A 24,476-nucleotide genomic window follows, 5' to 3' on the forward strand; every position below is an offset into this window, starting at 1 on the left:
ATGACTGATAACAGTGGTTGATGATATATAGTGGTGGTTGATAGTGGTGATTGGTGATTGTTGTGGTAATGGTGGTTGGTGGTGATGGTTGTAAATGATTGCTAGTGGTAGTGATAACTGACATTCATGCTTAACAACGTCAGTAGTTGTGGCTGAGGACGGTGGTAATGGATGGTGGATAGTGGGTGGTGGTAGTCTATAATAGTAAAGGACATCGATAGTAGTGTTGAGGGTGAAAGTATAAGTAATAGTGAAATATCAATTATAGAAGAATTCTTGAATTTATAACATCTTAATGATATTAAGACTCTATTATAGATCTTAATCATTAAGTTCTATTCAGACCCATCAAGTGGTTGTAAAATTTAAAAATTAGCAATCTTAATGGTTATGATATGAATGATTAAAATTCAAATCTAAAAAACAAGCGATGACTGAGATGTGAATAATTAAGATTCAGACTTCCATTAAGTACAAACAAATGAGACCCGAGGCCTTTTTTTTAAAGATTAAGACGCCTGAATCTGAATACACATTTGAATATCAAAATGTGTATTAAGATTAAGACATCTGAATCATAAATAAACATCTGAATATTAAGATGTGCATTAAGAACTGAATACTATTGATTAAGACTGTTGATTTTTAACATCTGAATGTATAAAATTTATCTTTTTAAAAATTAATAAGCATAAAATTCAAATGAAATACTAATTAATCTAATATTCTATCAATAAAATATATTATTTTTAAAAATATGATAGCTGTTGGTGGTGATGACTAACGGGTGAATGCCGATTAGAGGCGGTGGTTGCTTGTAGTTTTGGTTGGTGGTAGTGGTTCAGGGTAGTATCTAGTGGTGATTGGTAGTGGTGGCGATTATGATTGGGGAAGGTGGTGGTGGGTGGTGCTAGTTAATAATGGCGGGTGGTGGTGGTAGTTATGATTGAGGAAGGTGGTGGTGGGTGTTGGTAGGTTATAATGATGAGCAGTGCCGGCTATGGTTGTTGATGGTGATGGGGTAGTTAGTTGTGGTAGTTGAGGCGGATGAGTGTTGATTGTGGCTGAGAATGATGGTGCTGGGAGTGGTGGAGATGTTGGGTGATGATAGTCAATAATGGTGGCGGCTATGATTGAGGATGATGATAGTGTGCTGGTGATGGTGGTTGAGTATGGTGGGGGTGCTGGCATGGTGGTAGTTGATAATGGTAGGCGGTGGCGGCATTTAATTTAATAATGAATATGGATGATAACATCTTAATGAAATTAAGTCTCTATTATAGATCTTAATCATACAAACCTATTCATATCTATTAAGTGGCTGTGAAGTAAAAATAAACACACTTAATGATTAAGATTTGAATAATTAAGATTCAGACTTTAAAAACAAACTTAATGTCCGAGATCTGAATTATTAAGATTCAGACCTCCATTAAGTGCAAACAAATGAGACCTAAGTGTAATTTTTTCATAATGAAAATATCAAATGACAAAGTATAGTTACACTCAGGGGCGGACCTAGAGCATAGAATACGGGTCCCGGGAACCCAGTAACTTTTGCGTAGACCCTATATTTATATTAAGAAATTCACTAAATATTTGTAAATATATAATGTGAACCCAGTTATTATTGCATATTAATATAAAATTACGGTAGGAACCCATAAGACTCGAATCCTTAATCCGGCTCTGGTTACACTGTTAAGCTTCAAGGACCAAATTTGCAATTCACACATTAAAGAAATAACCCAACAAGCAAATAAAACAAACAAATAATAAAAGTTGTCTGCTTAATAAAATCTCGTCATAATTATAACAGCTCCCTCTACGCTGTAGTATTCTCGCGAAAAAGAAAAATAAAATAAAAGAAGAAAAAATCATGATACTAATAAAATAATAAAAGTAGTATAAATAAAAAGAAAAAATAATGTACGTAGCAAGTAGGCGGAAATTCTGAGTTAACTTCGTTTCGGGCAAGAATCCAAAAGAAAACAAAGAAGACGACAGAAAAGGCCGAAAGACAGATAAACCCCGCGTGCTTCGCCCCCCCCCCCCCGGACCCCCCACCAAACCACCATCCAAGTCTTCGTCTTCTCTTCTTCTACTTTTCGTGTATCTATTTACCTATTCCCCCATTTTTATCAGCTTTACTTTCCCCTACTTCGATGTATTCAATAGGGAACCGAGGTACTTTTTGTTTTCTAATATTTTATTAACTTATTATATATGGGTATTGGGGTTTTGTTTCATTTTTGTTATTTTCTTGAAATTATAGGGAATAGGGTTGTAAATATACATGGGTGAAAATTGTATGGATTATGTTGTTCTTATTACACCATTTTCTGATAGATATTTTTTGTAGTGAAGAAGATAAGTGTTGAAGGTTGAGGGAGGATAAAGAGAGTGAGAGAGATATGGAAAATGGAGGAGACAGTTTGGTGCCTAAACTTGTGGGATTGAATTTGAATGATTCAAATAATGTTCCAAAGAACAATGACGGGTTGTTTCAGGTTTTGAAAGCAGTTGAAGCTGCTGAAGCCACCATTAAGCAACAGGTTTGCTACTCCTTCCCCCACCTGAATGTGGGTTTTAATTATTCTGATGATGAGTCTGTTTGGAACGTTCTAATTTTAGTTTTTGATTTCTAGATTGTTTGATGGTTATGATCTTTTAAGCTGCCTGCATTTGGCTAAGTAATATTAGATATTAAATTGTCGATGGGGGAGTCTCTAATATCCTTTTGAGGTTTCAAAGAGTTAAAAAATTCTAGCAAGTTGGCACTTTTCTTGGAGCTTATCCAAGGGTTAAATTCTAGCAAGTTGAAATTTTTGTTCTTGCTTATGTGTATTCTCTTCTCTCTATTGTATTCAATGCAAGTGTAAATTTCCATAGTTATGGACTTATGGTAGCAGGTGTAATCTTTAAAAGCGCTATCTTGTGTATCTCATATAGAAGCTACATAAGCTGCAAATGGACTTCAATCATACCAGTGGGATTTTGAAAGACAATGTTGATTGCGGCATTAAGTCTCTTAGTTTCATATGTTAGATAAAGCTGTTGTCCTAGAACGTCCTAGAACTATATCTTTGTCCTGTCCATGATGGATAACTCTAGTCCTTTTCGAACAAACCTATGCCATGTTTTGCAAACTGAATTGCAAAAAGGTAGTCTAGAGATAGATAAATGATACATCAGTCACTGTCCTGTCCAACAGTCTCTAGTGCATATAGTCTAATGCATGTAGTGTGAAATATTCCATGGTTCTGGTGAGTTGTACCTTGTTGTGGTTGTAATGCTACTATATCTGGGTGCTGATCCTGTTCAGGGTAGGTCTCTTAGTATATTTTTCTTTTGCTTACAGTTTATAGTAACGGATCCTCCCCCAAAAAACATCAGAGTGTATATCAATCAAAAAGTTCCATATTGAAGGGTGTCTAATTATGTGAAAAAAGGGTTGTATACTTGTCTGAAAAGAGTTTATGGGTTTTGAAGTTTTCTTAAAACAGTACTTGGGTTGTTATGTAATGGAGAAAGGAAGGATCTTTGTGTTGTTTCCTACCATGTTGCATGATAGTTTTATTTATTTACTTATCTTTTGGTTAATGGAGCATTCAGTATTGGAATGAAATTGGTCCAAAAGGAGTGAAATGGATTGAGTGGATTTATATAGTCAACCCCAACTAGCTTGGGATTGAGACGTAATTATTGTTGTATCTTTTGGTTCATCAGGAGCTTGAATATTTACAGAGTTTACCTTAGAGGGACATACATGTTTGGTTCTTCTGATGTATCATTAAAGAACTGACTTCAATGTAGTTCTAGCTCATTAGAATTTAGAGGCCATATAGGTAAACTCTCTCTTTGTAAAGGTGGTCAAGTGGTTTCAAGCCTAAGGCGAGGTCACGTGTTCTAATCCCCATTAGGGGCTGGTACTTAATAGTTAAATTTTGGTGCTTTGACAGGCAAGTCGATGGAATTGGTGGATACCCTAAAAAGAATGAGAGTTGGTATTACATGCCTAGAGGAAACTAAATAGCCAGGGCAAAAGGCTAGAGAGATAGGTAAGACGGGTTATTAATTATGGTATTATGAGAGAGAAGAATAGGAATGGGGTGGGAATTCTTGATCTTTGACTGTAGATTGTAACAACAACAGCCTTTTTATAGAGCTTATAAGGAACTCGAAACTCTGAAGTGAAATTACATGATCACAAACAAAAAATCACGGGTTTATCCATACTAAAAACTGTCCATTTAAAAGGCCTATAAGGAATTTAAAGTTAAAATTTTAAACAAATTCAAAAGATTTTCCTTTATAACAAGCAGAAAAATCAAAGATCTTTCTTATCAAAGGTCTTCCTTGCCGCAAGTGAATCCATAACAACATACTTTATCAAATAGCAACAACAACACCCCCAGTGTAATCCCACAAGTGGGGTCTGGGGAGGGTAGTGTGTACGCAGACCTTACCCCTACCTTCAAGAAGGCAGAGAGGTTGTCTCCGGTAGACCCTCGGCTAAGGAAAAGTAAAAGGAAGGGCAGGAACAAGCACACCAATTGGAAAACTGAAGCAAAAATACAAAACTAAAACTAAGTGCTGCGATCAGAAAGCCGAAACGAAAGCAACAACAAGTAATCATAGAATTCAAGGAATACGAAAATACACAAATAACACTAACTCATGTACTAAAGCTACTGTTATTGACCATGCTTTACGGGGAGCACAATTCACATGGTCAAGAGGGGAGGATCAAGCCGGTATAATTGAAAGGTTTTTTTATCTCTACTGAGTGGAGTGAAGTGTTTAAGGATGTGAAGCAAATTGCAATGGCCAGGGTATTCTCAGATTATAAGCCAGGGTATTCTCAGATTATACTTTATCAAATAGCATAATAATAAAAAGGGATAAGGGAGTGGTTGTAATTTTTTTTGTAAATAAGAGTGGTTGTAATTACAAAGGGGAAAAGTGAAAGGTTTAATAACGTTGTTGGAAAACATTGCATTCATTTTTATTTTGTATGGATCTTTTTAGCTGGCATCTAGCTTATTATCCCTGATATAGCATTTAGATTAAAACATCTGTCTGTACAATATTATTGAGTGAAATGTCTTTGATCTACTATAGAAATAAGTTTTTGATTTTACTGAAAACACGGTTTTTTGGACATGTAATCTCTAGAGTTGGGACTTTAAGTACTGCTTAGAGATAAATGATTTCATGACTAGGTAAAACAATTCTGAAGTTTAACTTCATAAAAAATATAAAACATAAAATTTTGGAGAGGCATCCAATGGTTTAACCTAATAGTCAATGAAGTGGGTGGAGAACTATGAGGTCTCAGGTTCAAATACCAGTGGAGAGAAAAATACTAGGTTATTTCTTCCAATCTGTCTAGGCCTTGGTGAAGGGGAGCCTTGGCGTAACTGTCCAGGCCTTGGTAGACAAAGTCACCTTAGGGGTGTCAATGGTACGGTTTGAGCAGTTATTTTTAAAAAATTATATCATACCATTTTTTTGGTTACTCTATTATGCATAACCAAAATTAGACTTCTCAAAACCGTACCAATCATATATGTTTCTCTTCGTATCGGTACTTTTTTATAATGTCATCTAAGAGTTGTACGAATATCTAATTCATTATATTATATAAAATAATAATAAGCTTTAATATAACGCATGAAGTATATATATCCCTACAAAATATGGAGAATTCCGTATAGACTGTGCCACTAAACTCAAAGTAAAGATTTTTTATACTAGAAGCAGTTTGCTATCATATGTTCTTTGGCAATTTGCTAAAGTTTTTGCAAAGACAACAATGATACTATCCTTACAAATAGTTACACGTGAGCATATGACCAAACATGCTAGTGAAACTAGAACTTACCAAGCATCATTCCTTTTCCCTTTCGAACTTCAATCCAATTATCATTAATAAAGCTAAGAAGTAATATAACAAGTACATTGCAAATTCAAGCATATAAATTTTATGGGGAAATTTTTTAGCAAATTGTAATAATTGATTATGACCAAACTATTGAATGTCCGTCTTTATTAAGATGAATCAATGAAATAGTTCACAATCAATAGAAAAGAATCTGAACAATGGAGGAGAAATAGAAAGAAGATACCTTCGCTTTTTGCCGGCAATTGCCATTGGGAGAAGCTTAAATAATGTATAATACCTTTGTTTTAATAGTTGTAGGGTAGGTTGGGTATCTTATAGTTGTTCCATCTGAATCCACCCGAAGGCCCACGGTTCAAATCTAAAATATTAATGAACTTAACATATAAAGTATGTTTTATACATATAAATTTATTCGGTACGGTTCAGTATTTTTTCGCTATTCTTTATAATATAAAAAAACCTATTCTAATTTCGGTACAATTATAAATTTATGGTACCTACACTTTTACTCAAAAAACCTAATAATCGGTACGGTTAGGTTCGGTTCGGTCAGTTTTTTGAATGGTTTTGACACCCCTGCTGGTACTTATGCTGGTGGGAGGTAGCAGGTACTCTATGGAATTAGTCGAGGTGCACGCAAGCTGGCCCAAGCACCACCGTTATAAAAATAAAATCTGGAGTTAATTAGCCATTTGTTTATTGAAAGTTCTAAAGATTATTTTGAAAAATCTTTTTGAATAGATGCCGTTGGGAAAAAGCTTTTCAATTATTGCAAAAACTTAAAAACACCTCTAGAGTAGTTTCTCACTTTTAGCAAAAGTAAAAAACTTTTCTCCGGCCGTGCTTGGTTAGAAAAAACTTTTGAAAAGTTTTTCCAATTTTCAAAAATTGGAAAAATTCCAGAAATCTTTCATCAGGAGGAGGAGAAGAGGACGAATAGGGAGTGGTATAAGAAGGCCAAGAAGGAGGCGAAGTTAGAGATTATGGCGGCTAAGATTGTTTGGACGTTGTATAAAGAACTTAGAGACAGAGGTGGGGACAAAAAGCTGTACAAGTTAGCCAAGGTGAGAGAAAGGAAGTCCCGTGACCTAGACCAAGTGAAGTGCATCAAAAACGACGAAGGCAGAGTATTGATGGAAGAAGCACATATTATACGTAGATGGCAGACATGCTTCCATAAACTCCTTAATGAAGTGGGGGACAAGGATATTATGTTGGGTGATTTGGAGCACTCTGAGTGTCGTCGAGATTTTGGTTATTGTCCGCGTATTAAAATTGAGGACCTTGAGAGGGCTATGTGTAAGATGAGCAGGGGAAGAGCGACCTTGCCAGACGAAATACTACAACAACAACAACAACCTAGTAATAATCCCACAAGTTGGGTCTGGGGAGGGTAGAGTGTATGCAGAGCTTACCCCTACCCCTGAGGGTAGAGAGGCTGTTTCCGGGAGACCTTCGGCCAGACGAAATCCCGGTGGAATTTTGGAAGAGCGCGGGCAGGGCAAGCTTGGAATGGTTCACTGGGTTGTTTAATATTATTTTTAGGACGAAGAAGATGCCTGGAAAATTAGGTGGAGTATGATGATTTCGTTGTACAAGAACAAAGGTGATGTCCAAAATTGCAACAACTATAGGGGTATTCAGCTGCCAAGCCACACTTTGAAAGTTTGGGAGAGGGTGGTGGAAGCGAGAGTGAGGAGTAGTGTGTTTATTTACGAAAACCAGTTCGGATTCATGTCAGAGTGTTTGACTATGGAAGCCATTCACCTTGTAAGGAGGTTGGTGGAGTAGTAGTATAGAGAGAGAAAGACAGACTTGCATATGGTGTTCATTGATCTAGATTCTAGAGAAAGCATACGACGAGGTCATAGGGAGATTCTATGGAGTTGTTTGGAGGCTATAGGTGTTCTGTTGCTTATACTAGGGTGATTAAGGACATGTATGGTGGAGCTAAAACCCGGTGAAGACAACAGGGGATGGGACTCGGACCACTTTCCAGTTGTGATGGGGTTCCACTAGGGGTCAACTCTCAGCCCGTTTTTATTTTCCTTGACGATGGACACACTGATGCGCCACATTCAATGCGAGGTGCCATGGTGTATGTTATTTGTGGATGATATTATACTGATTGACGAGAAGCAAGATGGTGTTAATGCGAGACTGGAGGTTTGGAGCAGATCCCAGATTCTAAAGGTCTCAAGTTAAGTAGGACAAAGATAGAATATTTGGGTGCAAATTTAGTGATGTGACCAATGAAGCGGACGTGGACGTGAGATTTGATACACAAGTCATTCCCAAGAGAGATAGTTTCAAGTATCTTGGGTCTATTATCCAAGCAAATGGGGAGATTGACGAGGATGTTACACATCGTATTGGAGCGGAGCGGGTGAAATAGAGGCTCACATCTGGTGTTTTATGTGATAATAATGTGCCACCTAACCTTGAAGGTAAGTTCTATAGAGTGGTTGTTTGACTGGCTATGTTGTGTGGGGTAAAGTGTTGGCCTAGTCAAGAACTCCCATGTCCAGAAGATGAAAGTAGCAGAAATGAGGATGTTGAGAGATATTCAGGCCAGAGTGGAAGTGGCCCCGGTGGGGGACAAGTTGCGGGAAGCGAGACTTAGAGGGTTTGGGCATGTGAAGAGAAGCACAGATGCCCTAGTAAGGAGGTTTGAAAGGTTGACCTTGGTGGGTCTGCAAAGAGGTAGAGGTACGCGAAAGAAGTATTGAGGAGAGGTGATTAGGCAGGATATGACGTTGCTTCAGCTTACCGAGGATATGATCCTTGATAGGAAGGTGTGTAAGGTCGGGATTAAAGTAGAAGGCTAGTAGGTAGTTGATAGTATTTATTTCCCATACCAGTAGTATTAGTGTTAGTCTTGTATTCTATTATTGTTAGATTTCTATACATGTCGTTTCTTTCGCTTCGGTTTTTTATGATCTCCTTGTTGTTACTGCTTGTTGCTATTGCTTTTTTTTTTCATCTTTCCTTGAGCCGAGGGTTTATCGGAAACCACTTCTCTACCTTCCAAGTAGGGGTAATGTCTGCGTACTCACTATCCTCCCCGGACCCTATTTGTGGTATTATACTGGGTTTGTTGTTGTTATAAGCTTTAAGAGGACTTTCTGGATTTTCCGGTATCATTTAGTGTTTATCATTTACCTGCATTCTGTCATCTCAAATGAAGCTAGTGTGCGCAATAAAGTAGTAGTCAAGGATGATTGCTGAACTATTACCAATTATTACTACTATTATTACATATACATGTATCACTTCAGGATGTTAGGACGGAACTGGAGGTGACCATGAGAGTCAAGAAGAACAGTGCTTTAAAATTTTGGAAATTCATCTGCGGATGTTTAATTCCTCTTTTCTTTCTTTCTTCTTTTGGGCAATTAGCTGAATATCAAAAACTTGCAGTGCGAAGGAGATGGAATGGTTCATTCTTATGTTCATAACTGGTCACGTATGAATCCTTTATGCTTTGTGGCTGCTTCAATAATGGGATGTGGGCTCTTGATGCGATCTAAGGCTGTTCATTGATTTCACTATTTAAAAAATGAAAAAATGCACACACACACACAAACAAAGAGAAGAGGACTGTCTGCTGATCCTATCTGTATTCTTCTTTTACAGGTTGACGAGAATAATCGATTAAGAGCAGAACTTCAAAAGAAGATTCTGGAAGTTGAAAAATTTGTAAGTGATAATCAGATTGGTGGTTACTCTGTGGACCAAAGTTGTCTTATGCTTTACGTTATTTGGTTCCAGAATATGAAAAATTCTGAATATCATTATGCTGGCTATCTATTATCTTCTATTGCCCTTCCACTTGTAGCCTTCACTGCAATCCAAGTTTTTATTTGTTACCTGCAAATGCAAAGCATCACTTTTTGTGTCACTTCGACATTATGTATGTAGTGCCCTTTGCTAGACTTACACATGTTTAGTGACATTACCTATATTCCCCACTATATTTGATCATAGGGATCTAACAGCTGATAAAAGGTGGCAGCTATTGCTAGCTGCTCCGTACTTCTACTTAAAGGTTGAAATTCATAAAGCAGACCATCTAGCTTCATTTTTAAGTTGAATAATTCAACTCTGAAATTGCAGAAGGTAGTATGATTATATAGTCAGGGTATACATGGTTGTACAACATTTCGTAGACTATAAATTTGAGCTTGTGACCTCAACTTGCTTGAGATTGAGGATTGGTAATAGTTGTTGCAGATGTCAATAGTAGTTAGCACGTCGTCTATGCCGATTAGGTAAATATGATCATTTTACCTCTTAAGGAATTGTTAAATGTAACTTCCATAGACAGAGAACATGCTGCTAGATCATTAATCTATTTGTTTAAGGTTGTAACTTGCACTGCACCCAAGGGTGTGACTAATGGTCAATGAAATGGGTTGAGAACCATGAGGTCTCAGGTAAAATCCCACCAGAGGCAAAAAAATAAAAATAATAGGTGTTTTCTTCCCATCTGTCCAAACCTTGATGGACTGAGTTATACATGTGTTGGTGGGTGGTAACAGGTACCTCGTGGAATTAGTCGAGGTGCGCGCAAGCTAACTCATACACCACGGTTTAATTAGAAAGTAGCATTCATTAAAATAATTTGGTTAACTTGGATAATTATCACACAAAATTTTTTTGGTGATGGAAGGAAAGGATCCACTGAAGCAAAAAAAATAAACAAATAAAAAAAAGAACTGTAGTATAATTCCAAAGAACTGAAGCAGATAGTGGTTAAGACTAAATTTATGTATTGTTTTTGTATTTTGGTGTTTTATTCTGCTTTTATATTGCTTTTTGGTATTGTCCCTTCTTGCCTATATTTTCATTAATGTGGTACTTATACTATCCCGAGCCGAGGGTCTATTGGAAACAACCTCTCTATCCTCGCAAGGTAGGGGTAAGGTCTGCGTACACATTACCCTCCCCAGACCCCACGGTGTGGGATAATACTGGGTATGTTGTTGTTGTTGTTGTTTTTGTATTTTGGTGGATGGATCATGGAAGTGCTTTGATTTACAAATGAGGAGATTGGGGGAGGAAGACAATACAAAATGCAAATATAGTTGCAATACATAGCCTGGATTAAGTTAAAGAGGATAAGTTAACAGAAATCTCAGCTATAGCTCTTGACTAGTGTTTGCCGAAGATTGCTTCTGTCAGTGATTATCCCATGTGATAACAAATTTATAACTAGGAGATCAGACAACTTTTTACTTGCAAAGGATACTCGATTTTCTGCTTCTGGTTCTTGTGACGATCACATCTATACAGAAGATGAAGGAAGTCAACAGTAGTTTCGATCTGCCAGTTTGGAAAAGTGTGGGGAAGTTAATGTCTCAATAATTGTTTACCATTATCAAAAAGGGGCAGCCCGGTGCAGTAAGATCCCACTATGCAGGAAGGCCAAACCACATTGGGCCTATTGATAGAAGTGCACCCCTAATTTTCAGTGCAGTCACGACAAGTAGTGACAAGTAGTACAGGCACCACAGACCCTCCCTTTTTTTCAATTACAAGGATTATGCATTTGACTGGGAGGTCACGGGTTCAAGCCGTGGAAACAGCCTCTTGCAGGAACGCAGGGTAAGGTTGCATATAATAGACCCTTGTAGTCCGGCCATTCCTCGGACCCGCGCATAGCAGGAACTTAATGCACCGGGCTGCCCTTTACAAGGATTACGAATTTGATTTTCTTATACAAGTACGATAATCTCTTTTAAACATATGAGCACAAAAGTCATTTTGTATTTCCGACATTATTGGTAATAAGTTTTGTTGTTACTGCTTGTTACTACTGCTTTCTTTTCATCTTTCCTTGAGCCGATGGTCTATCAAAAACAACTTCTCTACATTCAAGGTAATAAGTCTGCTTTGTTGTTGTTGTAGTGGTAATAAGTTTGTCTCATTCTCATTGAGTAAGTCTGCACATAGGCTTCAGCTAGTGGGTGTTACAAGAACATGGCTATTGCAAATGACGTAGATACCATGATTGACTTCTTGAGCTCATTATTCAATTCGTAATGTAGCCTCTTCTTGTACTTATTTTGCAGCGCTCTCTTGTTGTTGAAGTTAATATACTTAAACTTTAACAATTAGAAAAAAGGAAAAGAAAATGAAATAAAAGGCAGCAAACAGGAAAGAGAAATTAACTGTAAAAGAAAAGGAGGATGGCTGAATAGCTTTTAGCTTCATTTTCAATGAATTAAAATGTGTAATTACTGTTTGTTATAATCGTGTTGCACCTTCTGAGATTGTAGGTTTAGGTGTACACTAACTCTAGAAGAAAATGAATACAGTGAAATTTCATATGCTTGTATTTAACTAGCTTTGGAGTTCTCTGTCAGACAACCTTTTTTTAAAAGCATTGCTCCAAATAGTAATGAAAGAGAACTTTCCTATTCTTTTGGGTCAAAAAAGTCCTGTCATTACTGTTTAGAGCAATGTTTCAACTCGGTACGTCTTATGTACTGCCAACATATAGGTAATTATGTGTACAATATTATCCCTTGGACTGACATGATCATCAAGGAGTTAAATGGATTAGTTTTATGTGGCAGTTCTAATTTTTTGTCAAAGTTTTCTATTTTCATTCACGGTTCTGTTTGGTAGATATTTAACCAAATCCGTTGTCGTGCTGATGTTCTACTTTTAAGACTTTGCTTCAGATAAGGTTCTGTGACTCCTTGCCTCTTCTTATTAAATTATACAATATGTGCAACTGGCACCTCTTTGAAATAGTGTAATGTGAACATAGTCAATAGTCTTATGATAAGAAATTTTAATTCCATTCATGTATCCAAGGTTCTTATAATATTTGGGGTCTCCACATTTTGCAGAGATCAGGAGAACTGAAAGGTCAAACTCCTTGTTCTGTTGGTCAGTTGGATCACCTTAATGAGGCTGATGGAGCTCATCCATCAACTCTGGGTTTTGGAAGTCAAATTCCTGAACTTACATACATGGACAGTATAGGACATAATTTGTCTAGTAATATGGTTCTTGCAAAAGATCCCAGGCAAAATGATTTGAACTTGACTCTTAAAAATCAGGGAGAAAGCGACACCGAATATAGCAAGGTGAATGGTACATTGAGAGCACTACCTGGTGGTCAGACAACAACTGATAATTCTGGCGTCTCTCATTTCTCATCACCTTCGGCATCATTTTCACCAAACAGGTATTAGCATAAGTACAATTCATCATCTAAACATCAGTTTACCAGGCGCAGACATTACAAGTTAGGTGTTACTGCTGCTGTATTAATAATGTTTGAGAAAAGAGATAAAGGCAGCAGTTTTCTTCATAGATACAAACAGAAATAGTGACATTAGACTGGCTTAGGTAGGTATCAAATAGAAGCAGAATATGACAGACGGCTCAATTTATCTGGACAAGGTCTGATACCAGTGGCCGAAGTTAGCAGCAGTATGAAGCAGGTCCCTCTCTGTCGCTATGATGAAATTTCGTCTACTAACAATTCATACTTTCCGCCCCCTAATTATAAGTAATGTATCATTCTAGGATCTTGTTTTGAAGATCCAGGAGCATGAACAGGAGATTATACAATTGAGGAAACATCTTTCTGAATATTCCATCAAGGTAAATAAGAGCCTGTGTTTTTAGTATACCATTTTCGTTTTGTTATTTCGTTGTCAAAGTAAATGGTTTATGTTTTTGGTAGGAAGCACAAATTCGCAACGAGAAATATGTTCTGGAAAAGCGAATTGCTTATATGCGCATGGTGGGCCAGAGTGACTGTCATACTTACCAATTCCACTCATTTTCTGTTTGTTAATCCATCTTCTTACTAGTCCTTGAACTTACCGAGGTTATTTGCTCTTAATATGTGTATAGGCCTTCGATCAGCAGCAACAAGATCTTGTTGATGCTGCATCTAAAGCGATATCGTACAGACAAGACATAATTGAGGAAAACATACGTCTTACATATGCACTGCAGGTATGCCTGTACATTCACAGGGACTCATATTTTGCTTTGTTATGTTTATCTATTAGTGTGTTAATGATCTTATAATCCTTATGGAGAAGAATATGATCAGTTCTTTTCATTAGTGCCCTGTAATCCATTCGGTTTTGCTTGTTGCTGCTTGGTGAGTAGGGGTTGAAGATGTTGCTTTTAAGAATTACTTGTGATCTCATATTTTGTTGAATGTTCCTTCCTTGTTCTTCTATTTGGATCTCTCCCAGATACCCACCCATGTAGCTATCTACCTCTCTCTCTAGTTTTTATTTTAGTCATACTATGTTATCTGTTATCAACTTATGTTCTTTGGCTTTGATACTTTATACTGATGAGATTTAGCTAGCGTTTGGACATAGATTTGATTGAAACTTGAAAAAAGAGTTTTTGAAGTTGTGTTGAAGAATAATTTTTGAAAGTTGAAGCTGTGTTTGGACATGCATTTTATTTGAAGAAAAGTTGAAGTTTTGTGAGTGGAAGACAAATTTTCACCCAAAAACTGCCCTAAACCAGTTTTTTGAGAACTTATTAATTTTTGAAATTTTCCCCAAAACATGATCATATTTCATAATGAAATAATGTTTTCAATTTTTTTTTTTTGAAAAACTAAGGCAAAATCTATGGCCAAACGGGAGTTTAATTTCTGAAGATTAGCCCAATTGTTCCTTGGGAAGGTGCCCTCCGCCTCCCCTCTGAGCTTTGATGTAGTGATAGGATTCGAACCCTGCTGAAAACAAAAGCCTGGTATTTAGGTGGATAAGGGTAAAGAGACATGCCCATTATCCACCAAATTTTGATCCGTGCGCCACTGTCCCTCGGGGATTTCTCAATTACAAAAAAAATTTCTTGTGAAGGTGCATGCACAGGTTTTTGAATATTAAGCAACTTGGTTGAGTCACGACTAGAATTTTTGTTACTTTGTGTTTGATAATCAGGGCCAGCCTGCTGTACCAAGTTACATGTCAGTAAAGCTGTTGAGCTGCTATCTGATTCTTTTTATTGCAAATATTTTCCCATTCCATGATTCTATTTTGAGGTTCATGTATTTCTTCAGGCTGCACAGCAAGAAAGATCAACATTTGTATCATCTTTGCTGCCGCTTCTTGCAGAGTATTCTCTTCAGCCACCCGTAACTGATGCCCAATCAATTGTCAGTAATGTCAAGGTAAACGTGACTCTCTCTTTCTCTCTCTCTCTCTATATATATATATATATGTGTGTGTGTGTGTGTGTGTGTGTGTGTATACACATGTCTTTCTGTCTCTGTGTGTGCGCGCGCCTGTGGATTGGATGAGAAAGACACTTATTAAAGGAACCAATGCTATGCCACTCCCTGTACAGATGCACAAGGAAAGGAAATTAATATATGCAAGGCACCAAGGTGTTGCATCATACAGATGCTATATGTGAAAGCAAATACTACATTAGCAGTGTAAACTGATTAACTCTTCCACATATCAGCAAAAGTTGTATGATTAGTTGGAATCACTGCTTAGTGTCACGTTACAACAAGTACGCCTCAATCTGTAGTTAGCTGGGAGCAGCTAGATATGAATCTTCTATATCTATTCCACTCTAGTTGGTTCTATTTCATTCCAATACCCAATGATTTATCTTTATGGACAAATTAAGAGTTATCTAAAAGTAGAGAGTGTAACATTTTATAGTTTTAATCCTCTAGGACTCATCTTTGTGACTCCTACGGCAGCATACATGCGCTATAAGTTGTCAGCTTTCGTACTCCTTACATAAAACAGGGACCACTAAATAGTCTCATTTCATGGGTCAAACATATTATCCTATCTGCTGTATCAAGTTTTATCTTTCTTCGTTTTCTTTTTCAGTAAGTCTTGTCATCATATTATCTTCATTTCCATTAACTGGCCTGAAGTTAAGAGAAGTGAAAGTTCAAGATGTAATTTGTTGACAAAGTAAGAGGGGAGAAAAAGTATAATGTTCAACATTGATTCTGATGATTGTATCAATTGTAATAAAAAAAGACCATGATTTCCAAAACAGTGTTGATGGTATGTATGGTAGAGTTTATTTAACTTAACCATTTCTAAATACCAATATAATTTTTCTAGCTCAATAAGCAAAATATTGCAGGTTCTGTTTAGACATTTACAAGAGAAGCTCTTTGTTACTGAGGTATGTTTGCTGGAAGTACCCATTCTGTTCATTCTGACCACTGGTCCCATGGATATAAACTTCCCTTCCCTAATTGAACATTTAAAAGATATATAGATACTCTTTTTGTAGGCAAAGTTAAAGGAGTCTCAGTACCAAATGACACCTTGGCGATCAGATATAAACCTGTCAAATTTTGCTCAATCACCTCCTCATTCTGCTGAGGCAAGTCTAATATTCAGTGACATAATATGTTGAAGGAATTCTTTTTCCAATGTACGATGGATTTTTTACTTCCCATGTTCTTTTACAGATTAAAGAAGGCCTTGAACTAGTACCACAACAAGCATATTCCAGTGAAAAGGCTCCTCTTTCTTCAGATCCCCAGACTACAACAGCATGGGATCCCTTGAGAAATTCTCAGACTGGTTTAAACCGTGATGCTGCAATAAATCTGGAGACTGATGACTTGGGGGGGTATTCACCTCTTACAAGCAGGTGAGCCTGGTCAAATGGAGACTGCTACTGTGAACTGAATGTACAATTCCAACCATCTGCTTTTGGTGGTGGGTTCTGTTATCATTGACTTCTCCAAATGCTTGGTCATTTTTGGATGAAATTGATGGCAAAATCTTGTTCCCATCTTTCCACAAATAAATTGTATTTCCCGACCACACTTTCTGGCTCTTTGGAAAATGATGAAGTATGTGCCATAAATAGATTACATAAAAATAAATTTAATACCCAGGAAAAGATTAGGAAAGCTCAAATTCTCCAAAATTTTGTTTAGGATAAACAATAGTTATATGTTTCCTTATCAAGGGAATGATTCTTCTTCTTCTTCTTCTCTTTTATTTTTTTTTTTATTTTTTTGTGTAAAGGCATAGTGCTTGTATAGGTTGATTCTGTCTTTATTTGCTTTTGTTGGTTAATTGAGGTTGCTGGTTCTAGTAGACTCCCTTTATCCCAATTTAGATGAATTTGTTTGACTTTCTTGACGATTAAAAGAGCGTTTGAGTGGATTAGTCGTATTCAGTGTTTTTAAAATTTAAAAGCATCGATTCGTTGCTTAAAACGATGAAGCGATTTGAAGTGAGGGGTTATTGTTTCATGGGTCTTCGTAATGAGCTTCAGAGAAGTCTGTGTGCGCTTCAAACAAGGACGCGCAAAATGATCCCAACTGGAAGTCATCAGTTCTTTTCGCTTTTAAGGAGTTGGATTAATATCAGCATCGTTATGTATTGGATGTTGAATTCATTCCCATTTTAGCTTATGATTTACAAGGCATATGCTTGTAAAGTTATATTTAAATATCTATTTTTCCTCTCTCTTGGGGTATGACTCTAGCTTTACTTTTAACTCTTTCACTTGTTACAGTGTCTGACTGTCTGGAAGAATTTGTTAACATCATTTAACCATATGACAGTCTTGCCAATCAAGCTATATGGAATCGTCTCAGCCTTTGTCTGCAGTTGCATGACCAATATAAGATTGTCGACATAGTTGTGAACTGGAAAGTTGCAGGCAAATCACAACTGTTAAGAGCATCATGCAACACTTGATCACCTGTGGACTAATTTTTGGGCAGTAGCAGTTGTAAACATAAATTCACAGTCTAGATTAGGACTCCATCTACTCCTCTTTTCTCCCTCATATGTGGTATTTTGGTTTCTGTTGATTTGCTGATCTCTCTGGTTAAGCATTTGTTTCCATGAGTATAAACTTGGTCTTTTTGCAAGAGGATGTTCATACTTTCTACAGTTTGTGCTTGTATCATGGTTCACCTTTTGATTGTTTTTCTGATATTTGCTTATTTTCGTACAATTTGCTTGATTTCACTTTGTTTATTGATTTTGTTCCATTGTGGGTAACTTTGTTATTTCGGTCTTTAATATGCCTGATTCTACAGGAATACTACGACCGAAGTCATACCATCCCAACTTGCAGGTAATATGCATTTGAAGTCTAAAAGTGAAGAAACACCCAGTAAGCAAGTCACTTTTAGCGATCTCATCAGCAGCAATGAGATGGATGATTCTGAGATGGGGAGACATCAAAACGATATAGAGCCTAATTGGGCCCATAAAAGCTCACCATATACATCACAGCTAGATGATCCAAGCTCATCGTATCCTTACCTGCCACCAGTTCTCGAGGAACCTTCATCCTCCTATTCGGAAGGTGAACTTTTAGTGCCTTTGATTGCTGTTGTTCTTATTTTTTTAAACTTGCAGAGAGACCTGAGAAATGTAATTTAAATTTTAAACAGAAGCCCATTGAACTGAACCAAAATGGAACGTTCTGGATAAGAAGGTTAAAGTGAAATGTTTTTGTTTTTTGATGGGTAAGAAGGTTAAAGTGAAATGTGAAATCAAATAAGCTTCACTGCAGGGTTTATTATACTGTCCACGTCTTACCAGGATTAGGAAAACAATTGGAGAACTGTGTTGTTCCCCAATTTAGGTTTTTGTTAAAATAGGTCAGACCTGATGCTGGCTACTGTGCCCTAAACTTGAGCATTGTTCAGCCGCAGATGAAGAGGCACTACCTGCAATAGAGGGTCTCCAAATTTCTGGTGAAGCTTATCCTGGACAGGCACTCCAAGCTTGTGGCTACTCTATTAATGGAACAACCAGCTGCAATTTTGAGGTGTTTCGTGCTTCAGCCTTTCTAGCTTCCTTCCTCAATCATTTCCTTTCCTGCTGTTTCTGATTTTCGATTCCACTTTTCTCACTTGATCTTTCATGCTGTATATTATTAGCCTTCTGATTAAACTTGCTTTTTCTTCTTTTTTGTTATTCTTGAACTTGCAGTGGGTTCGTCATTTGGAGGATGGATCTTTCAACTATATAGAGGGTATGTCACCAAACAATTCACATATCCGTTTTGCTTTATTTCTCCTTTGAGGCCACGTGGCACTGTTGTGACAGGGGCAAAGCAACCGACATACCTTGTCACCGCTGATGACGTTGATACGTACCTTGCCATTGAAGTCCAGCCATTGGACAACCGGAAGCGGAAGGTACTGCTTCTACCCTTTGCTGTCTCTTTGTATCAAACCTCCATGCTTCCCTCCTAAGTTGCTCGGACTCTTTACTTTCGAAGCCACGCCCATTTCGAACACGATGTGGATGTGTGATTCGTACCGGATATAGTCAACCGATTTTGGTTACTTTTACCAAATTCGACGGAGAAATCCGAGACAAGAAATCAAAACAAAAGCTAAAGTGAAATTGATTAAAATGGAATTCGTTGTATCTAGAAATTTCTATTTCAATCCTTTTCCTTTAATCTCCTTCTCAGATCTCCTGGTCAATATTTTCTCTTTCTTGGATCACATTGTAAGTTTTCACGCAATGTCTCATAATCTATACATTTTTATAACTCTATTTTTAGATATTTGAATTGTTTTTAGCCGAATTTCCGCACCCGCACCCGTAGCTGGATCCGTACCTCCGAATCTTAAGATTTAGATCTTGAAGGATCCAACCTCTAGATTTCCACCCATATCGGACACTCACACAGAGTCCGAGCAACTTAGCTCCCTTAGCTCCCCCCCGAAGAAAACACTCCACCCATCCTAATTTGTTTGCACAATTACTATTTGTGAAATCAGGCAATTTTCTCTTTGAGTAAAAATTTGCAGATATTTTAATTTTTTTTAATAGAACTGTGTTTTTAGTAAGTTTTACGTAGTTTCTGAGTATCAACTTTATTTTAAAGAAATTAAGAAATCAGTGTCTGAATACTTGCTGAAAATTAGATACCTTTTGTAGTAGGTTTGAGTAAAGGAAAAAAGGAAGAAAACGGTGGAAAATTTTGATTTGACTTCATCTTTCTTGTTTCTTTTGATTTGTTTCCAGATGCTTGGTCTACCCTTCTCGTTTTCCATTGGGATAATACATAAATAAACCCTGGTACTTGACCTGAATTTCCAGATGTGTACCTGAACTTCGCGGGGGTCCTATGACCCCCCTATATTTGTTCGAAGTGGTAGAAGTACCACCTTTTGAGCCCATGTGGCACGTACAATGTTTTGCATGCACTCCTAGCATGTGAGAATGAAAAAATCTGCCCCAAATCTATTTTCGTTTTCCATTTGTACTTTTTTTTTAATTTTTTTTTTATTTTTTATCTTTTACTTTCCTTTTTCTTTTCTTTTTCTTTTTCTTTCTTTTTTCTTTTCATTTTTCTCTTTCTTCTTCTTCTTCTTCTTCTTCATAAAAACACACTGTCACCTGCTCGGCCCCAGTTCTACCCAAAACCAGCAAACAAAACAATCTAGCAAAATGAACTGACAGTTCTAAGAATAATTAAACTAAAAATTATTCTACTAGGCTCCTCATTCCATACAAAATTATAAGACTCGAAAGTTCACCGAAAGTCATTCATGATTGCGAAAGTTCAAAGATCACAAGAAATGTCATCGCTGGAGCCCCAACTTTCCAGTTCTTGTTTCTTAAAGTCGCTTCCATATTTCCTTTATTAAAGTGGAGTATTGTTTTGGCAATGGATGTTGAACTTGAACGACAGATATACACCATTAAACCACAAAAAGTTGCAGAAAAAGGGGGGTTGGGGGTTGGTGTTGAACTTCTAACTTTCCACAAGAATTTTGGCTTCTACCAGCTGTTCCAGGATCTCCCCGGTCATTTCTATTTTGTATTTCCTCTCTTCTTTATCTTCTCTGTTTATGTGGTTTTGTCACTGGAAATAGACAACTTCAACTTGGCCAACAAAGTTTTCGACCATCTGAATCTCTTCTGGGTCAAATCTTGGCAAATTGGTGCAACTGATATCAATTAGTTTTTTGGTGGGTCTTTGTGTGATCGTTTTTGAGGGAGGAAGAGGAAGGTGGTGTGATGACGTAAAAAAATGTGAGCGTTGGATATGAAGCGACAGAGCTAACATGGATAAACGGGAAGCTCCTGTTGATCTCAGCTTGATACCACCAGAATTGCTCAGATCAACTACACCAACACACTTTTTTTTGGATAAGCTAAAATTTTTTTTTCTAAGGAAATGGCAAAAAGACAAGAAGCAAGGGAAAAGTGGCTATTCCTCAAGTGTCCGTATACAAGAAGTATAGCATAAAATAGAAAACCTTACAAAAAGACATGGTTTTCTACCAATGGCAATCATCTAGGCAAATAGAAACCTCATGGGTTAACCAAAAGGAAGCAAGGGAAAAGTGGCTATTCCTCAGGTGTACAAAGTCTTTCTCTACTCCTTCAAAAGCTCTCTGTTCCTCTCTCTCCATACGTTCCACGTAAGTGCTAGAGGAACGACATCCCATGCCTCTGCACCTTCTCTTCCGTGACTTCGTCTTCTAAATGCCCAGCTAAACATAGTTTCTTTCATAGTGCCCTCCATCACCCACTCAGATTGAACCGTCTCAGAATTTCTCCGCCATAAACAAGACGCTATTCCCAATGTAAAAGTAGGTGATCCACATCTTCTCCTGAGTCTTTACACATGAAGTACCAATTAATGCATGTAATCTTCCTCTTCCTCAAATTCTCTGCCATCAGTATCACCCCCTTGTAGCTAGCCAAGTGAAAAGATACGCCTTTCTCGGTACCCCTGGGATCATATCGAAATATGTGGAAAAGCAGACTCCTCTCTAATCAGAAGCTTCTCATAATAGGACTTAATGGATAAAACACCATTTACCCCCGTTCCCCATCTCCATGCATCATGACTATCCGCAGTAATTGTTTATCGGTGAAACAATTCGACCTGCAGGCTTCTGGCAGAGATAAGGAAAAAAGAAGAAAGGAAAAAGAAAAGGAAAGAGGAAAAGAAAAAGAGGTAAATTTTTGCTGGTGGTTTTAAAAATAGCGTTAAAAAATTTGGTGCGTGAGATACCCAAGTTTCCTTAATATTGGTGCTGGTCAGAAAAGGTGGTATTTTATACTACTTCGGGCAAAGAGGGGTTGGGGGTGGGGGAATAGTCGTAGGACCTCCACAAAGTTCAGGTGTACAACTCGAAATTTGGGACAATTTTACAAGTTTTATTTTGTGTGTTATCCCTTTTTCATTTATTGATCTTCCGCTTCAACTATGTTTTCCGGATAGCAAAACAATGAACCTTTAACTTTACCTATAAAGTTTTGAGAAAAGGTTGTATTCCATCTCATCTTAATTTTTTTTGATAAGGTAAATTGTATTAATCAAAAGGGTGAGAACTCCCGTATACAAAAAGTATACCAAAAAGTAGAGAATTTACATCAGAACATGATTCTCTACAAAAGACGCCCAATCTTCTATACAAATAGGGGCTATATGAGTGCAACAAAAAGCGATCAAAGATAAAAGAGTATTCTTGAGATGTGAAAAAGGAGACTCAATCCCCTCAAAAGCTCTCCTATTTCTCTCCCCCCAAACTATCCACATGAGAGCTAACGGGGCGAACTTCCACGCCTTTTGCTTTCTTCTTTTACGGAAACCGGCCCAACTATATAGCATTTCCTTTACAGTGCTTGGCATCACCCATTGAACACCAAAAAGGTTCAGGATCGCCCTCCACAAAGCCGGGGACACAGGGCAATGCAACATAAGATGATCAACTTCTTCCCCTGAGCTTTTACACATATAGCACCAACTAACAAGNCAATAACCTCATAATCAGGCTGTCGGCCTCACTCAGTCATCAATCTCTCCAGTCTCTCTCTCCCGGGCTCACAATGTCATGAAACTAGCCCAAAAATGATGATATGATGTATCAATAAATAACAACAGAGACTGAGATATGATATGCATATGAATGCGTATGACTGAGTATATAAAGCAATGAAAGAAAATAACTCAACAACAGAAATGACCTTAGTGGGTCCCAACGGGATAAGCATGTAGCCTAGACATGGTGTCTAACATAGATCACAGCTCAATAGCTCAAGTACGTAGACATTTCATGGTTAGAGGTAAGATCAGGTAACTACATAGTACCACAGAAATGACGAAGTCACAATTCACATGGTGCACGCCCACTAGCCCATTACCTAACATGTGCGTCACCTCAACACCAATCACATAGCACGTAATTCGGGTTTTCATACCCTCAGCACTAAGTTTAGAAGAGTTACTTACCTCGAAACAAGCCAATTCCAATACCGAGCAAGCCAAGCGATGCTCCAAAAATGCCATCACGCGCGTAGTGACTTCCGAATGGCTTAAACTACCCAAAATCAACTCAAATACATCAAATAAATCTGAAGGAATTAATTCCAAATGATAAAGATCGAATCCTTAATCAAAACTCAAAAATCAGCCAAAAAAATCACACCCCGGGCTCGTGCCTCGGAAACCCGATAAAAACTCACAAAAATCCGACAACCCATCAATAGAGTCAACCATACAGTTTCACNTACTTTGGTAAAAGGACTTTACGGTGAACAAACCATCGCCACGCAAACCCATCTCCAAGAATCACAAGATGGATGGGGCCTGCCTTGCCCATATAGCAATGTCAATAAATCTTGGAGCTCCACAATCTCCCAATCTTGCATGTTCCTTCTAAATGAGAGGTCCCATACTACCCCCCCTACATGCTCCTTACGAATCTGTTGGACCATCAATTCCTTCTGGTTTGAAACTCTAAAGACGTGGGGAAGGAGACCCTCAGAGTATCCTCTCCACACCACCTATGATTCCAAAAGCTGATTCTCCTTCCATCTCCCACCCTGTAAGAGATGTTGCCACTGAAGGATTCCCAATTCTTCATGATGCTCTTCCACATGCCACACCCGAAAGGTGTTGTGATTGCCTTGGTCCTCCAACCCCCTCCCGTGGAATCGTACTTTTCTACTATGACCTCCCTCCATAGAGCATGCTCTTCTACCCCGAATCTCTACAGCCATTTCCCCAACAAAGCTCTGTTGAATACCCTAAGATCTTTTACTCCAAGTCCACCCCACTTCTTTGGGGAAGTGACTGTCTGCCAATTCACTAGATGATACTTTCTAGTTCCATCCGCTGCATCCCAAAGAAAATTCCTTTGAAGCCGCTCCAGTTTTTCTGTGATGCTCACAGGAGCTTGCAACTGGGACAAGTAATAGGTGGGCATACTCGATAAAGTGCTTTTGATGAGCACTTCCTTTCCGCCTTTTGACAAGTATTATAATTTTTATGTTGATGGAATAAGGTGCTCTGTCCGTTTTAATTTATGTTACGTAGTTTGACTCAACACGGAGTTTAAGAAAAAAAATAAAGAAAACTTTTGAAACTTGTGGTCTTAAAAACTTTAAGGGTAAAAGCTTTATGGGGTCGTAACATTTATGTGGCTGGAAGAGCTCTCATTAAGGGTAAAATGAGAATTTTTAAAGTTAAATTTTTTCCAAATGTAGAAATGCGTCATTCTTTTTGGAACTGACTAATAAAGAAAGTGTTTCACATAAATTGAAACTGAGGGAGTATCAATTTACAGTTGAATATT

The 24,476-nt window shown here is 37.6% G+C and overlaps 1 protein-coding gene across 5 annotated transcripts in view; it reads left to right on the forward strand.

Annotated features, from left to right (window-relative positions):
- LOC109227004 overlaps positions 2,057 to 24,476 on the forward strand; it is a 29,189-nt gene continuing 6,769 nt past the window's right edge. For 2 of the 5 annotated variants that reach the window (XR_002068208.1, XM_019391985.1), the window contains exons 1-16: positions 2,057 to 2,187; positions 2,363 to 2,555; positions 9,545 to 9,607; positions 12,769 to 13,109; positions 13,278 to 13,368; positions 13,454 to 13,531; positions 13,614 to 13,673; positions 13,787 to 13,891; positions 14,967 to 15,077; positions 16,022 to 16,063; positions 16,175 to 16,267; positions 16,356 to 16,540; positions 17,952 to 18,223; positions 18,570 to 18,691; positions 18,856 to 18,898; positions 18,973 to 19,064. Coding sequence is in view for 4 of the 5 variants with exons in the window: in XM_019391985.1 (XP_019247530.1) it covers positions 2,415 to 2,555; positions 9,545 to 9,607; positions 12,769 to 13,109; positions 13,278 to 13,368; positions 13,454 to 13,531; positions 13,614 to 13,673; positions 13,787 to 13,891; positions 14,967 to 15,077; positions 16,022 to 16,063; positions 16,175 to 16,267; positions 16,356 to 16,540; positions 17,952 to 18,223; positions 18,570 to 18,691; positions 18,856 to 18,898; positions 18,973 to 19,064 (1,839 nt within the window). In the remaining variant the exon portion in view is untranslated. Of the gene's footprint in view, positions 2,188 to 2,349; positions 2,556 to 9,544; positions 9,608 to 12,768; positions 13,110 to 13,277; positions 13,369 to 13,453; positions 13,532 to 13,613; positions 13,674 to 13,786; positions 13,892 to 14,966; positions 15,078 to 16,021; positions 16,064 to 16,174; positions 16,268 to 16,355; positions 16,541 to 17,951; positions 18,224 to 18,569; positions 18,692 to 18,855; positions 18,899 to 18,972; positions 19,065 to 24,476 lie in introns of all 5 variants that reach the window. The other 3 variants (XM_019391987.1, XM_019391988.1, XM_019391986.1) reach the window with 3 other exon arrangements.

Source organism: Nicotiana attenuata, chromosome 6 (assembly GCF_001879085.1).
Source record: "Nicotiana attenuata strain UT chromosome 6, NIATTr2, whole genome shotgun sequence".
In the NCBI taxonomy this organism is placed as follows: domain Eukaryota; kingdom Viridiplantae; phylum Streptophyta; class Magnoliopsida; order Solanales; family Solanaceae; genus Nicotiana; species Nicotiana attenuata.